Here is a 13,211-nt window from a genome sequence, read left to right on the forward strand (position 1 = left end):
GTAGCTTAGTGCCTAAGGTACGTGACTGCTAACCAGAAGGCTGGCGGTTCAAACCCACCAGCCACTCCTCGGAAGGAAGATGGGGCAATCTACTTCCGTAGTGATACTGCCTTGAAACCCAACAGGGGGTCGCTATGAGTCGGGGCCGACTCGATGGCAAATAACAACAACAACAACAATGTATTGCATTCAGACTAGTATAGTATTAGGAGAAAAGGTAAATGTCGAAAATAATAGCCAATGAAATTGCACCATTGCTGGAAAAATAGACCAATCAGAACATAGCGCGCGATATTTGAACATTTTTCTCATCCAATCACTACTGTTCAGGCGCTATAAATAGTAGTAACTACGTTGGGGAACTTATTTGCAAAAGTCTTTATCACCTGACTTTTGCAGTCCGTTTTTACCTAATTTGTTATGGCTCGCACTAAGCAAACTGCTCGTAAGTCTACCGGTGGCAAAGCGCCGCGCAAGCAGCTGGCCACTAAGGCTGCCCGCAAGAGCGCGCCAGCCACGGGCGGTGTGAAGAAGCCACATCGCTACCGGCCTGGCACTGTAGCGCTGCGCGAGATCCGGCGCTACCAGAAGTCCACCGAGCTGCTGATCCGCAAGCTGCCGTTCCAGCGGCTGGTGCGGGAGATCGCCCAGGACTTTAAGACAGATTTACGCTTCCAGAGTTCAGCTGTGATGGCGCTGCAGGAGGCATGCGAGGCCTACCTGGTAGGACTCTTTGAGGACACCAATTTGTGCGCCATCCACGCCAAGCGCGTCACTATCATGCCCAAGGACATTCAGCTGGCCCGCCGCATCCGCGGGGAGCGAGCGTAATTAAATAGCACCTTTTCTTTGGTACATCAAAGGCTCTTTTAAGAGCCACCCACATTTTCAAGTAAAATGGCTGTAGAAAACACCAATCTGGTCAGACAACCGCTTTGGAATAAGGCATGGGCAAGATTTGCTGCGTTGTAACTCTTAAAATGCAAGCCCTGTGGAGGCAAGTAAACTGGCCTTTTGAAAATAGTGTAGTGTTGATGCTGTAGAGGATTTCGGAAGAGTGAAAAGTGCATTTCAAAGACATTAACTATCCCTTGAGCATTAATTATAAAAGACTTAACAGAGGTATCAAGAGGGTATCAAAATATTCATGGTTGAAAAGCAGTAAAACAAATAACAAACGTAACTGTTCAATTACGTTCCTCTTTGATACTTTTGCGGTTTTCAAATTTCTTATGATTCAGTCTTTGCCTTTTAAAGAGTTTTCTTATGAAGACACTTTTTTTTTTTAATGTCATATGTATACATATAAAATCCGAAATTACTCCAAGCAGAACAATATTGCCTGCTTAAGGAATCAAGCAAACCTGACTCCGCCCCACTCTCGCGAGGTCCGGACACTTAAACAAAGGCTTAAGGGAGGGGCCTTTTTGCGTCACGTTTCCCGCCAGCGAGCTTTCCGTTCTTTGAGAGGTGACTGGGGGAGGAGGGCGTAGTTATATAAGAAGCAGTTCGGTCTTTATTTCTCACTTGCTGTTGGCTTGCTTGAGAGGTCATGTCTGGACGCGGCAAAGGCGGGAAGGGGCTTGGTAAAGGTGGTGCTAAGCGCCACCGTAAAGTCCTGCGTGACAACATCCAGGGTATTACCAAGCCGGCTATCCGGCGCTTGGCTCGGCGTGGCGGTGTCAAGCGCATTTCCGGACTCATCTATGAGGAGACCCGTGGGGTGCTCAAGGTTTTTCTGGAGAACGTGATCCGCGACGCAGTCACCTACACGGAGCACGCCAAGCGCAAGACGGTCACTGCAATGGATGTGGTCTATGCGCTCAAGCGCCAGGGACGCACTCTCTACGGCTTCGGCGGCTAAGGTTATCATCTTTCCCTTTTGAGCTTATTCCTCAAAGGCCCTTTTCAGGGCCACCCACTTAATCAAAAAAAGAGCTGTCATAATGAGGCATAATACGATGACTTCTGCAGTAAAATACGGTACTTAGATCAATAACATGATATTCTTAATTCAATGAGGAGTGAAACTATTTGCTTTTTCCTTTTTTGTTATAACTGAAGGCAAAATACCCTCTGGTCCATGTAACTGTCGGTCAGTAGTGTACATAACCCCCATCTAGCAGCCCTCGTCCCACCTCACTGGATAAAGTGAAGCAGTAATCATTGCAACTCATTAAAAATGAGTGGAAAAGAACCAAGTATTTTCAGGAGCTTGCATAGAACAAAGAGAAGCACTTTGCCCAATCAGCGAGCCCCACCCGTGGCTGTTACCCAATCAAAACTGATGAGCTAATGTGGTTCCCTCCCGGAGCCAGCTAGGGGGATGGGAAAGATTGGCGAAAAATTTTTTAAATTTATCTTTATTTTTGCGGATTAGGAAATAGACTGAAAGACATCTGTCTGGCCCACGATGATGTCCAGAGAACGGCACTACAATTGTCACTATCAATACGATGATTTGTCTCCAGATTTCTTTTTTATTTTAATCTCCTAAATGATATGCAGGGAGGAAACCAGATTCAGACTCTGCCATAATATGCAGGCATTGGATTCAGGGGAAATTAGAATCTGGTTTAGGAAAAGGCATTTCCTTCTCTTTCAATAGCAACATAGCTCTCCGCAGTTAAAAGGCTAAAGGACCCTGCGTCCCTTTGTCTCAGCTCAATCTCCACAGGCCATGGCAGCTGACTTCCTTTATCCCACTCTCTGAGGCCCAGTTATCCAGTTGGATGCTTTGCGGTTCTCTTGACCTCTGCAGTTTCAAACAACATTGAGCACTCTTTCCTTTGACTCTTCCGTATTTTATCATGCTTATGCCTCTGATTTTTCTTTGTGATCTCTTTTCCCATCCCTGTTTTCGGTGTTGGGTTTCTGGCCTACTTCCTTTGTTCACTATATACTTATCTCCCAGGAGATTTCACTCACATCCATGGGGTTTTTTTCCCCGACACTTCTGGCCAGTGTCGTCATGATCTGTATGCCCCACAGGGCATCCAAAGCAAAACTCATCATCTCCCTCAACTACTCACCACTTGAATTGACCTCAGTCCAAAATATGAAAGCCATCCTCTAATCCATGTTCACCCCATAGGTCCAATCATCTCAATTCCCATATACTCCACCTTTGAAATCCCTTTGCATCTGCTCTATCCATTTCCACTGCTACTACCACTGTTCACTTGCACAGTGAACTTCACCAAAACAAAAAACAAACAAACCTTAAACTGTAGGTATAATAATTGGATTAACAAAGGAAAAGGCAAGCAGAGAGGACAACTGAATTGTTCAAGACCACACAACTGATAAATATGTTGAGAATAAGTCTTGATCACCAAAGAGAGTGTCTCCTTCTACACTCACACTTGAAGGGGATGCTGCATAATTTAAAATCAAGAAAGGAGTGCGTCAGGATTGGATCCATTCATCCTTTCACCATATTTATTCAATCTGTATGCTGAGCAAATAATCTGAGAAGCTGGACTATCTGAAGAAGAATGTGGTATCCAGATTAGAGGAAGACTCATTAACAACATTAACGACTCGTTAAAGAGGACACAACTTTGCTTGCTGAAAGTAAGGATGACTTGAAACACTGATGAAGTTTCAGGACTACAGTCTGCAGTATGGATTACATCTTAATATGAAGAAAACAAAAATCCTCACAACTGGACCTATAAGCAGCATCATGATAAATGGAGAAAAGATTAGGTTGTCAAAGACTTCATATTACTTGGTTATACAATCAACATCAATGGAAGCAGCAGTCAAGATATCAGACGATGTACAGCACTGGGCAAATCTGCTGCAAAAGACCTCTTTAAAGTGCTGAAGAGCAAAGATACCTCCTTGAAGACTAAGGTGCGCCTGACACAAGCCATGATATTTTCAATCGCATGTGAGAGTTGGACAATGAATAAGAAGACCGAAGAAGAACTGATGCTTTTGAGTTGTGCTGGTGAAGAATGCTGAAAGTACCAAGGAATACTAAAAGAACTAACAAATCTGTCCTGGAAGGAGTGCAGCCAGAATGCTCTGTGGGAACAAGAACAGCCAGACTTCATCTCACCTACTTTGGTCATGTTGTCAGGAGGAACCATTCCCTGGAGACAGATATCATGCTTGATAAAGTGGAGGATCAATAAAAAAGGGTGTGGTACTTAAGGTTGTTGTAAACTTGGTTGGGCTGGGTTGAGTGGCTGGGCAGCTGGAGGTAGTTATTTCCCATGATGAGACTGGCAATCAACTCCATGGTGAAATCTGCCACGAGCAGCTGAGTAGCTGCTTTAGGGATGTGAGCTGCTTCCTGTATATAACGAGAAGCTTTGGGCTTGGTCTCTAGCCTTTTGCCATGCTTGAACCTTGCACATGGTTCTGCTTTGTCCTACAAGGTCACTTTAAGTCAGAAACTGCTCCATGGCAAGGGGTCTGGTGTTTTGGTTTGGTCCTGGTTTAAATATTCTAAGTATCCTTTTCATTACAAATAAAGCTTGCTTTTATTGATAAGAACTCCCCTTTCACTCTCACAGGGTTCCAGTTTGGAGAATAAATGGCATGGCCTCCCTATGGTTGAATTGCAAGGTCAGTATGGAACCAGGTCTCCCTGATGCTAATTCACTCTATACCACCACCTGCCATTCCTCCCAGGAGCTACTGGAAGATCTCTTCATCACCAGTCTACCACCCTCCAATTCATTGTCCACATTATTTCCAGAATGATTCTTCTGCCATGTTCAGACCACTGCCATGCTTAAAATCCTTCAGTAAATTCCCATTCTTTTTGTGCTAAAATTCTAAATTTCATTAAGATGACATTCACAATGATCACATTCTTTCTTTCTCCCAAATCCCACCCCATTCTTTGCTTCCCAAAACTCAGACATGACTTTGAAGAAATTCATTCTTACTCCCAAACATTTCATTGTTTCTAAGATCTCAAAGCATCTACGTAGGCTATTCTTTCTGCCATAATTGCCCTCCTGAACTTGCCCTCATTTTAAAAATTTTAATTCAAGGATTATTGTTCTAAGATAATTCTTCCTAACTTGCTAAAATTACTGGAACTCTTAGCCTAGACACTCTTTGCATCTTTTTTATTTTTTCCCCTTTGAATGTTAATTAAAACAAAACAAAACAAAAATTCCATTAAATCAATTTGGACTCATGTCAACCCCATAGTATTACAGGGTAGAACTGAGCCCCATAGTGTTTTCTTGGCTATAATCTTCACCAAAGCAGATGGCCAGGCCTTTCTTTCACGGTGCCACTGGGTTAGTTCCAACTGCCAAGCTTTAGGTTAGTAGTCAAGTATAAACTATTTGCATCCATCTTGATTAAACCTCTATAATTTCTTCTAGCTTTTATCAACTTCATAATAATTATTGGCTTTGGTCATTTATATTCTCTACTAGACCTAGTCCCTTGCAATTTCAGAATAGCTCTGGATTCTTTCTGGTTACCTAAACCTGGTCGAGCACATAGTAGGTGCTTTTGAAGCCTTATTAAATTGATTATTATATTATCTCATTAAATTTGCCATCAGCCTTGTGAAGAGGACTATTTTATCCCTACAGATGACTCAGCAGAATTTGAATTCAGATATACCCGAATCTGAAGCCAATGTTTAAGGCTCTACATTAGGCATAGAAGATGAGGAGGGAACAGTTGATTGAGAAAAAATAGAAATTAGGGTGATGAAAATGTTCTAAAATGAGATTGTAGTGATAGTTGTACAACTAGGTAAATACACTAAAATTCATTGAATTATACACTTAAAATGGGCATGTAAACTATATATCAAAAAAAGCTAGATTTTGTTTGGTTGGTTTATTGTTTTGTTTAGTTGTTTTTTAAAAAAAGACAACTCCAGGCAGGGTGGCAGGAAATGAGGCTGGCAAGGAGTGTACAATTGCTCTGTGAAGGGTTTGCACCATTGCTCTGTGTAGGATGTATAGACTTTGTCCAATCAGTCATTGCAGCTAAAACAGGTTTTTAAGTAAGGACGTCTCCTGACCCAGTTATGTGTTAAAACAGTTGACTGGGCTGCAGAAACTCAGACCTGGAGGAAATAAATGAATTCACTTGAGGTTGGCTAATAGGAAAATATCTTATTCTTATCTGAAGAAATAGTCATAAATACTTCTGTCATTGACTTCTTTCCTTCCTCATCCTTTTTAGAGGGACGATTTAATCCTCAGCCTGTTAGCTTCATCTAGTTTCTTGTCTAGATATTTGGATCCTATTTTCCACCTGACAATTGTCTTCCTTCAGATAGGGAGATTATCCTGGATTATTCATATGGGCCCAACTTAATCACAAGGGTCCTTAAAAGTGGAAGAGGAAGGTAAAAGAGGAGGTCAAAGTAGATTAGATGTGAAAAGAACCAGACCAGCCATAGCTGGCTTTGAAGATGAAAGAAGGCAACCATAAGCTAAGGAATATAGGTGGCTTGCAGAAGCTAGAAAAGGCAAGGAAATAGATTCTACCCTAAGGGCCTTCAAGAAAGAAAACAGCTCAGCCAACTCCTTATTTTAGCCCAGAGAGACCTGTGTTAGACTTCTGATTTACAGAACTATAACACAACGCAATGCACTGCCGTCAAGTTGGATCTGACTCATAGCGACCTCTCCTTGGGTTTCAGAGGCAGTATCTCTACGGAAGTAAATTGCCCAACCGCCCTTCTGAGGAGTGGCTGGTGGGTTTGAACCACCAGCCTTCTGGTTAGCAGTTAAATGCCTTAGGCACTATGCCACCAGAGCGCCTACAGAACTGTAATATATTTGTGTTGTTTACCACTAAGTTTGTAGTAATTAGCTATAGTAGCAAATGAAAAACTAATATATCAATCTCAGAACTCTGGACTTCATCTAGTCCCAAGCAGAAACTAACTTCCTTGACCTCTCCTCAAAATTACTTAAGACAAGTGGAAATATAAATCCTTTCTAACAAGCTCTGAGACATCCCACAATTGCTATGCAACTACTCAGTAAACCCAGCTGGTCAACTACATTGTCACTCATAGTCTTTGCTTGAAGGGAATTGACAAAACCCAATAAACACTGCATGGGTGTGGGGAAAGTAGGCAGGGGTGAAGTAGTAGAAGGGCAGGAAAAGACAGACATTTCCTTACTGTTTCCTGTGTACAAGGTGCTATATAAGGCACTTACACACACACCAGATCTTATTACATATTATAATGTTACTCCCATATATGTTGGTGACTCCCATATGTACATTTCTAATCCCAAACTTCTCCTAAACACAAGACTTATATATTGAACTCTCTACTAAACATCTCCCCATTTAGATGTTGTCTTTTTTTTTTTTTTTTAAAGATGTTGTCTTAAGCTAGGTTCTCTAGAGAAGCAAAACCAGTGAAGTTTATATATGTATATATGCCACTCTTACTGCCCTCAAGTTGATCCGACTTATAGCAACCCCTCCTTAGGTTTCTGAGGTGGTATCACTACGGAAGTAGATTGCCCAATCTTCCTTCCAAGGAGTGGCTGATGGGTTTGAACCACCAGCCTTCTGGTTAGCAGTCAAGTGCCTTAGGCACTACTCCACCAGAGCTCCCCATGATGTTGTAGAGGCTGGCATATCCCAAATCCATGGTCAGACATCAGACATCAGGCTGGAAGTTTCTCCTGACTCACACATCTAGCTACAACCCAAGATCAACAGGTCAGAGGGTGAGCTGCTGGGTCATGGGCTGTGGAGGCTGATGAATCCAAGATCAGCAGGTAAAATGGCAGGCTGCTGGCTCACAAGCTTTGAAAGCTAACAGATCCCAAGATCTGTAGGCAATATGGCAGTCCACTAACTCAAGTCCAACAAACCAGAGGTCAAATAATGATGACCTAGATGTAGGATCCAGATCAGGCAAAAAGCAGAGAGCACTGCCAGAATGTCCATACATATTGGAAGCAGGTTACATCCCTGAGGACACTCCCTTTCAATTGATTCACTACTCACAGCAGATCTCATCATGAAAGTGATTAAATATTATCAGGCTCATGATGGAGATTGACAGTTTGAACTCATTCAGCAGCACCTCTGGAGAGAGGCCGGAGATCTGCTTCCATAAAGACAACAGCCAAAAAAACCCTATGGAGTAATTCTACTCTCTAATACACGAGTCAATTCCATGACAACAGGTTGTTTGTTTGTTTAACCTACCATGTGCCAGGCCTCACCCATGTACTGGGCATTCAGCAGGAAAAAGGTGGGCTCCACACTTTCTCTGGCATTCCAAGAGAGAGACAGACAGACCATAAACAAATAAGAAAAACTCAGTTTTCAAGTCAATTCCGACTCATAACAACCCTACAGGACAGACAAGACCTGAGGATCATGGTAAAGATGGAGCTTCTACCCTGAGAGCGATGGGGCCACTGGATGGTTTAGAGTTAAGGAGTGGCATGTACTGACTTCTGTTTTAGCAGGATCACTGACTTCTGTGCTGAGAATCCACTGATGGGGGAGGATTGAAGCAGGGAAACTAGGCAGGTTGCTATTGTAATAATCCAGGTGATAAGCAATGGTGATTTGGACTAGCAGTGGAGGTGGTCAGATATGGTCACATTTGGAAGATAGAGTTGACAGAATTGCCAAGGATGCTTTGACGAGTTTTGGCTTGCATAACTAGAAGGCCAAAAAATGCCATTTACTGAGATGGGGGATTTGGCGAGCTGCATTTTTTTGTGGGGAGAAGAAATATCAGAAGTTTGCCTTTAGACATTTCAAGTTTGGAAAATCCATTAGACTATCGAGAGGTGTTAAATAAGCAATTAAATAAATAAGATTCCTGAAGTCAGGTGAGAGATCTGAGCTAGAGATAAAAACTTGGGAGTCACCATTAAAGTGGTGAAACAAGAACTAAACAAACAAACAAACAAAAACTCACTGCTGTTGAGTTGACTCCAACTCGGAGCAATCCCTCCTTGGGTTTCCAAGGCAGTATCTCTACGGAGGTAGATTACCCAGTCTCCCACAAGCCTTCTGGTAAGCAGTCAAATGCCTTAGGCACTATGCCACCAGAGCTCCTAAGATGTGGTATTTCAGAGAGAGTACATACAGAAGTTCCCATTCTTCAGCAGGACTGTGTAGTATCCCACTTTATGGAGATTATATATCTCCAATCAGTTGCCATCCAGTTGATTCTAATTCATGGCAATCCCATGTGTATCAGACTAGAACTGTGTTCCACAGGGTTGTCAGTGGGTGATTTTTCAGATTGCCAGGCTTTTGTTCTGAAGCACCTGAGTGAACTTGAAATGCCAACCTTTTAGTTAGCAGCCAAGCATGTTAACTATTTGCACACCCAGGAAATATATGTGTATGTGTGTGTATGTATATATATGGTGTAGTGCCTAAGGCATTTGACTGCTAACCAGAAGGCTGGCGGTTCAAACCCACTAGCCACTCCTTGGAAGGAAGACTGGGCAATCTACTTCCATAGAAATACCATACCACCTCAGAAACCCAAGGAGGGGTTGTTATGAGTCAGATCCAACTCGATGGCAGTGTGTTTGGTTTGGTATATATCATATACAGCACATCACATATCATAACTTACCTAGTCCCTTCTGATGAACATTTACATTGTTTCCACTGACTTCCAAGTTTCTTCTCTAGTCCAGACCTCTCACCTGAACTCAAGGATTTCATTTATTCAACCTTCTACTCAACATCTCCTTCAGTGTCAGAGAGAGACCTGTTGAGGCGTCCCATGTCGATGTATTTCAGTAGAACTGTCCGTATTTAATAGTCCAATTTCCAGGCGGACCAGAGCAGATCTGATTCAACGCGGTGAAGTGCTTATGGCCTGTCCATTGAAGGACAGGAGTAAAGGACGCGAACACCTAGATGGCTCAGCGGTTTCGTCCGTCCTAAACTAGTCTCTAGCCCACTCGAGCCCTTGCTCCCTGATTAGCTAAAGACAGATGTTGCACTCAGCACTACGCTACCCAATTGGCTGGGGGGAGGGCAGGCCACTGAACACCAAGCAACAGGAGGACGGCCGTTTAGACCGTATTCTTGAGTTAAGTCCTCCTGACAGTAGGGGGCGCAAAAGGTTAAATTGCTGCGCTGCTGCTTAAAGGTGTAGTTTTGAGCCCACCTAAAACCGCTCGGTAGGGGTTCTGGTGGCTTTGTAGTTAAGGCATTTGGGCTAACCAGTAATTGCAGCTCAAACACACCAGCCGCTCCAAGGAAGAGGAACTCAGCTTCCTTAAGTACTTAAGTCTTGAAACCCGATGGGGGTCGCTATTAAGTTGAAATCTACTCGATGGCAGCGGGCTCATGGGAAGTGCTTCGAAAGACCCGCGATCCACTTACGAGTAATCACGCATATACACAACACTAATGAGTTCAGTCGTGCATGGAGGAACTCACCGAGCTTGGTCAACATAAATACAGATTCAGGAGACAAATTTCTCTTTGCTGCAAAATACGTTAGAGCACAGCTCTTCCTGTAAGGCAGTGGGTGGCCCTGAAAAGGGCCTTTGGGGACTTAGAAACTTTTGAGAACAACCTTAACCTCCAAAGCCATATAGAGTTCGCCCCTGGCGCTTGAGCGCGTAGACGACGTCCATGGCTGTGACTGTCTTGCGCTTGGCGTGCTCGGTGTAGGTGACAGCGTCGCGAATGACGTTCTCTAGGAAGACTTTCAGAACCCCACGCGTCTCTTCATAAATGAGACCAGAAATGCGTTTGACACCGCCTCTACGAGCCAAACGCCGGATGGCGGGTTTTGTAATACCTTGGATATTGTCTCGCAGAACTTTACGGTGGCGCTTAGCACCTCCTTTACCTAAACCTTTCCCGCCTTTGCCACGGCCAGACATAGCGAACTAGCAACTTACAGCAGCTGAAAACAGACTATCAGACACTTGTGCCGTGAGTAATTATAAGCAGGCGTCGGACCTGATTGAAAACTGAAAGCCCAGGCGGGAAGCCAAAAGTTGTAATCTTTTAAATTCCCCCGCCCTCTCTAGTCGGTGAGTGACACTAAAGGCTCTGGGAGAGGGAATTTAGTAACTAACTTTTAGTCCTTCCATTTTTTGTTCCTGTTCACTGAGCTATTATTTATATCAGCCATATTTTAGGACGAGAATTTTAATAGGTGCCTTTTTTTTTTTTTTAATTATAAATCCTTGTCTCTTCATTCAGAGGACAATGAGTGTGTGATTTTGGATAAGTCGTTAAAGCGCTGCCTTTATTTTCTTCTTTAATGATAGTTACTATGGAATTTTTGAGATTTCAGTTCATTTAAGCACAACTTTAGAGCAGAGATTGGTGCAAAGAATGCCTGTTGTTGTTGTTGTTATGTGCCGTCGAGTCAAACCCGACTCATAGCGACCCCTCCTTGGGTTTCCGCGGCAGTATCACTACGGAAGTAGGATTGCCCAACCTTCCTTCCGAGGAGTGGCTGGTGGGTTTGAACCGTCAGCCGTCTGGTTAGCAGGCAAGTGTCTTAGCCACTATGCTACCAGAGCTCCCAAAGAATGCCTACGTAAATGTAATTTTTATTAATTAATTCCTGGGGTTGAAGGGATATTGCCTTGGGATCTCATTTTCAAGCTTTTACTCCCAATGCATCACCTAACAACATTATTACCAACAGCAAATATGTATATGTTAGTGAGAACTGTATGTTTAATCACAGCACTTAGTAAGTTACAAGATATTGGTGGATGCTATATTTTTTGTTTTTCATATGTGACATTAAAAATGACTGTCATAAAATTGTGCTATGTGCCCAAGGTGTCTTGGCAATCCAGGCCTTAAGCCTTTCCAGCCACCTGGCCCCAGTTTACAGTTTAAACTTCCACACCAATTCTCAGATGTGTTAATCAAGACAAACTGGACAAGACAAACTGGGAAAGCTACTACTAAAAATTTAAGATCATCTGAAACACACACCTCAAACTCTACTTACTTCCTTCTCCTATTCTCTGAGTTTTGTGTCCCCGCCTCCCTCCCCCGCACAAGTCTGGGTATAGTGAGACTAAACTGCCTAGATTCTTGGGTAAGAAAAATCCTTCATATATAACCATTAGATCTTGCAACAGCCAACGTTTAATAGATACCAAACCAAACTGTTAGCATCCAGTTGACTGACCCATGGCAACCCCATGTGTTAGAGTGGAACTGAACTCTATAGGGTTTTCTTTGCTGTAATCTTTCTTCTGAAATGCCTCTGGGTGGGTTCAAACCAACAGCCTGTGGATTAATTAACTGGAAACAATTTGCACCACCAGGGACATACTAATACATTAAACATACACTTTTGTCTCTGGCCCATTTAGTCATACCCATAATACAAAGTAATAGATATTTGACACAATAATATTTAAATGCTCTCACTGCTCTCCAGTTTCGAGTAAATTTTCTTTCACAGATGTTAATTTCTTCCATTCTTTGGGTGTAAGAAAAAATTGTATGCTTCCCAGGAAAATTAATAGCATAATGCTTTGCACCCCAAAGGAGCGCTGGTGGTGTAAGTGCCTAAGGCATTTGACTGCTCACCAGAAGGCTGGTGATTCAAACCCACCAGCCACTCCTCAGAAGGAAGGTTGGGCAATCTACTTCCATAGTGATACCGCCTCTGAAACATGAAGGGTCACTATGAGTCAGATTCAACTCGACGGCAGTGAGTTTGTGCACCCCAAAATCAGCTCATATGGTGTCAATAGCCCTATAAGGTAGGTACTATTATTGCCATTTTTCTGATGATAGAGACTGACTTGTCCAAGATAACTCAGTATAAGTAGGAAACCTGGGATTGAACATAGGGAACCTAAGCATCCAAGTGCTGCTCTGTTCTGCCAGCTTCAAGACCCTTCCCTAAACAATAACAACAAAACATTGCCATCAAGTTGATTGCTATTCATAGTAACCCTGTAAAACTGTTGAACTGCCTCATAAGGTTTCCAAGGTGGTAAGGCTTTCAAGATGCCATATCGTTCTCTGCTAAGCAGCCAGTGGGTTGGAATCACTGACCTCCCTCATGGTTAGCAGGTGAGTACTTAACCACTGCACCACTAGGAAAAAAAAAAAACTCACTGCCATTGAGTCGAATCTGACTCAGAGTGACCCTTCCTTGGGTTTCTGAGGCAGTTATCTCTACGGAAGTAGATTGCCTAACCTTCTTTCTGAGTGGCTGGTGGGTTTGAACCGCCAGTCTTCTGATTAGCAGTCACATGCCT

General features: G+C 43.1%; 3 protein-coding genes across 3 annotated transcripts in view; 2 read left to right on the forward strand and 1 right to left on the reverse strand.

The window, feature by feature from the left end:
* Positions 1–420: 420 nt before the first annotated feature.
* On the forward strand, positions 421–831 carry LOC103204620 (histone H3.1). The gene has a single exon (XM_007949830.2). It carries the CDS (start codon positions 421–423, stop codon positions 829–831), a length of 411 nt encoding a protein of 136 aa, XP_007948021.1.
* A 721-nt stretch (positions 832–1,552) lies between these two features.
* Positions 1,553–1,864, forward strand: LOC103204633 (histone H4). The gene has a single exon (XM_007949847.2). It carries the CDS (start codon positions 1,553–1,555, stop codon positions 1,862–1,864), a length of 312 nt encoding a protein of 103 aa, XP_007948038.2.
* Positions 1,865–10,535: 8,671 nt separating this feature from the next.
* LOC103204632 overlaps positions 10,536–13,211 on the reverse strand; it is a 190,677-nt gene continuing 188,001 nt past the window's right edge. The window contains exon 4 of the mRNA XM_007949845.1: positions 10,536–10,853. Within this exon, the coding sequence (XP_007948036.1) occupies positions 10,536–10,853 (318 nt within the window). The remainder of the gene's footprint in view (positions 10,854–13,211) is intronic.

The sequence above is a fragment of the Orycteropus afer genome, unplaced genomic scaffold (assembly GCF_000298275.1).
Source record: "Orycteropus afer afer isolate SDZICR_OR568_19922 unplaced genomic scaffold, OryAfe1.0 scaffold00255, whole genome shotgun sequence".
NCBI classification, from domain to species: Eukaryota; Metazoa; Chordata; class Mammalia; order Tubulidentata; family Orycteropodidae; genus Orycteropus; species Orycteropus afer.

Excerpts from the sequence above, each read along its gene's own strand:
- LOC103204620 (XM_007949830.2), top strand. The coding sequence starts at position 421 with ATGGCTCGCACTAAGCAAACTGCTCGTAAGTCTACCGGTGGCAAAGCG.
- LOC103204633 (XM_007949847.2), top strand. The coding sequence starts at position 1,553 with ATGTCTGGACGCGGCAAAGGCGGGAAGGGGCTTGGTAAAGGTGGTGCT.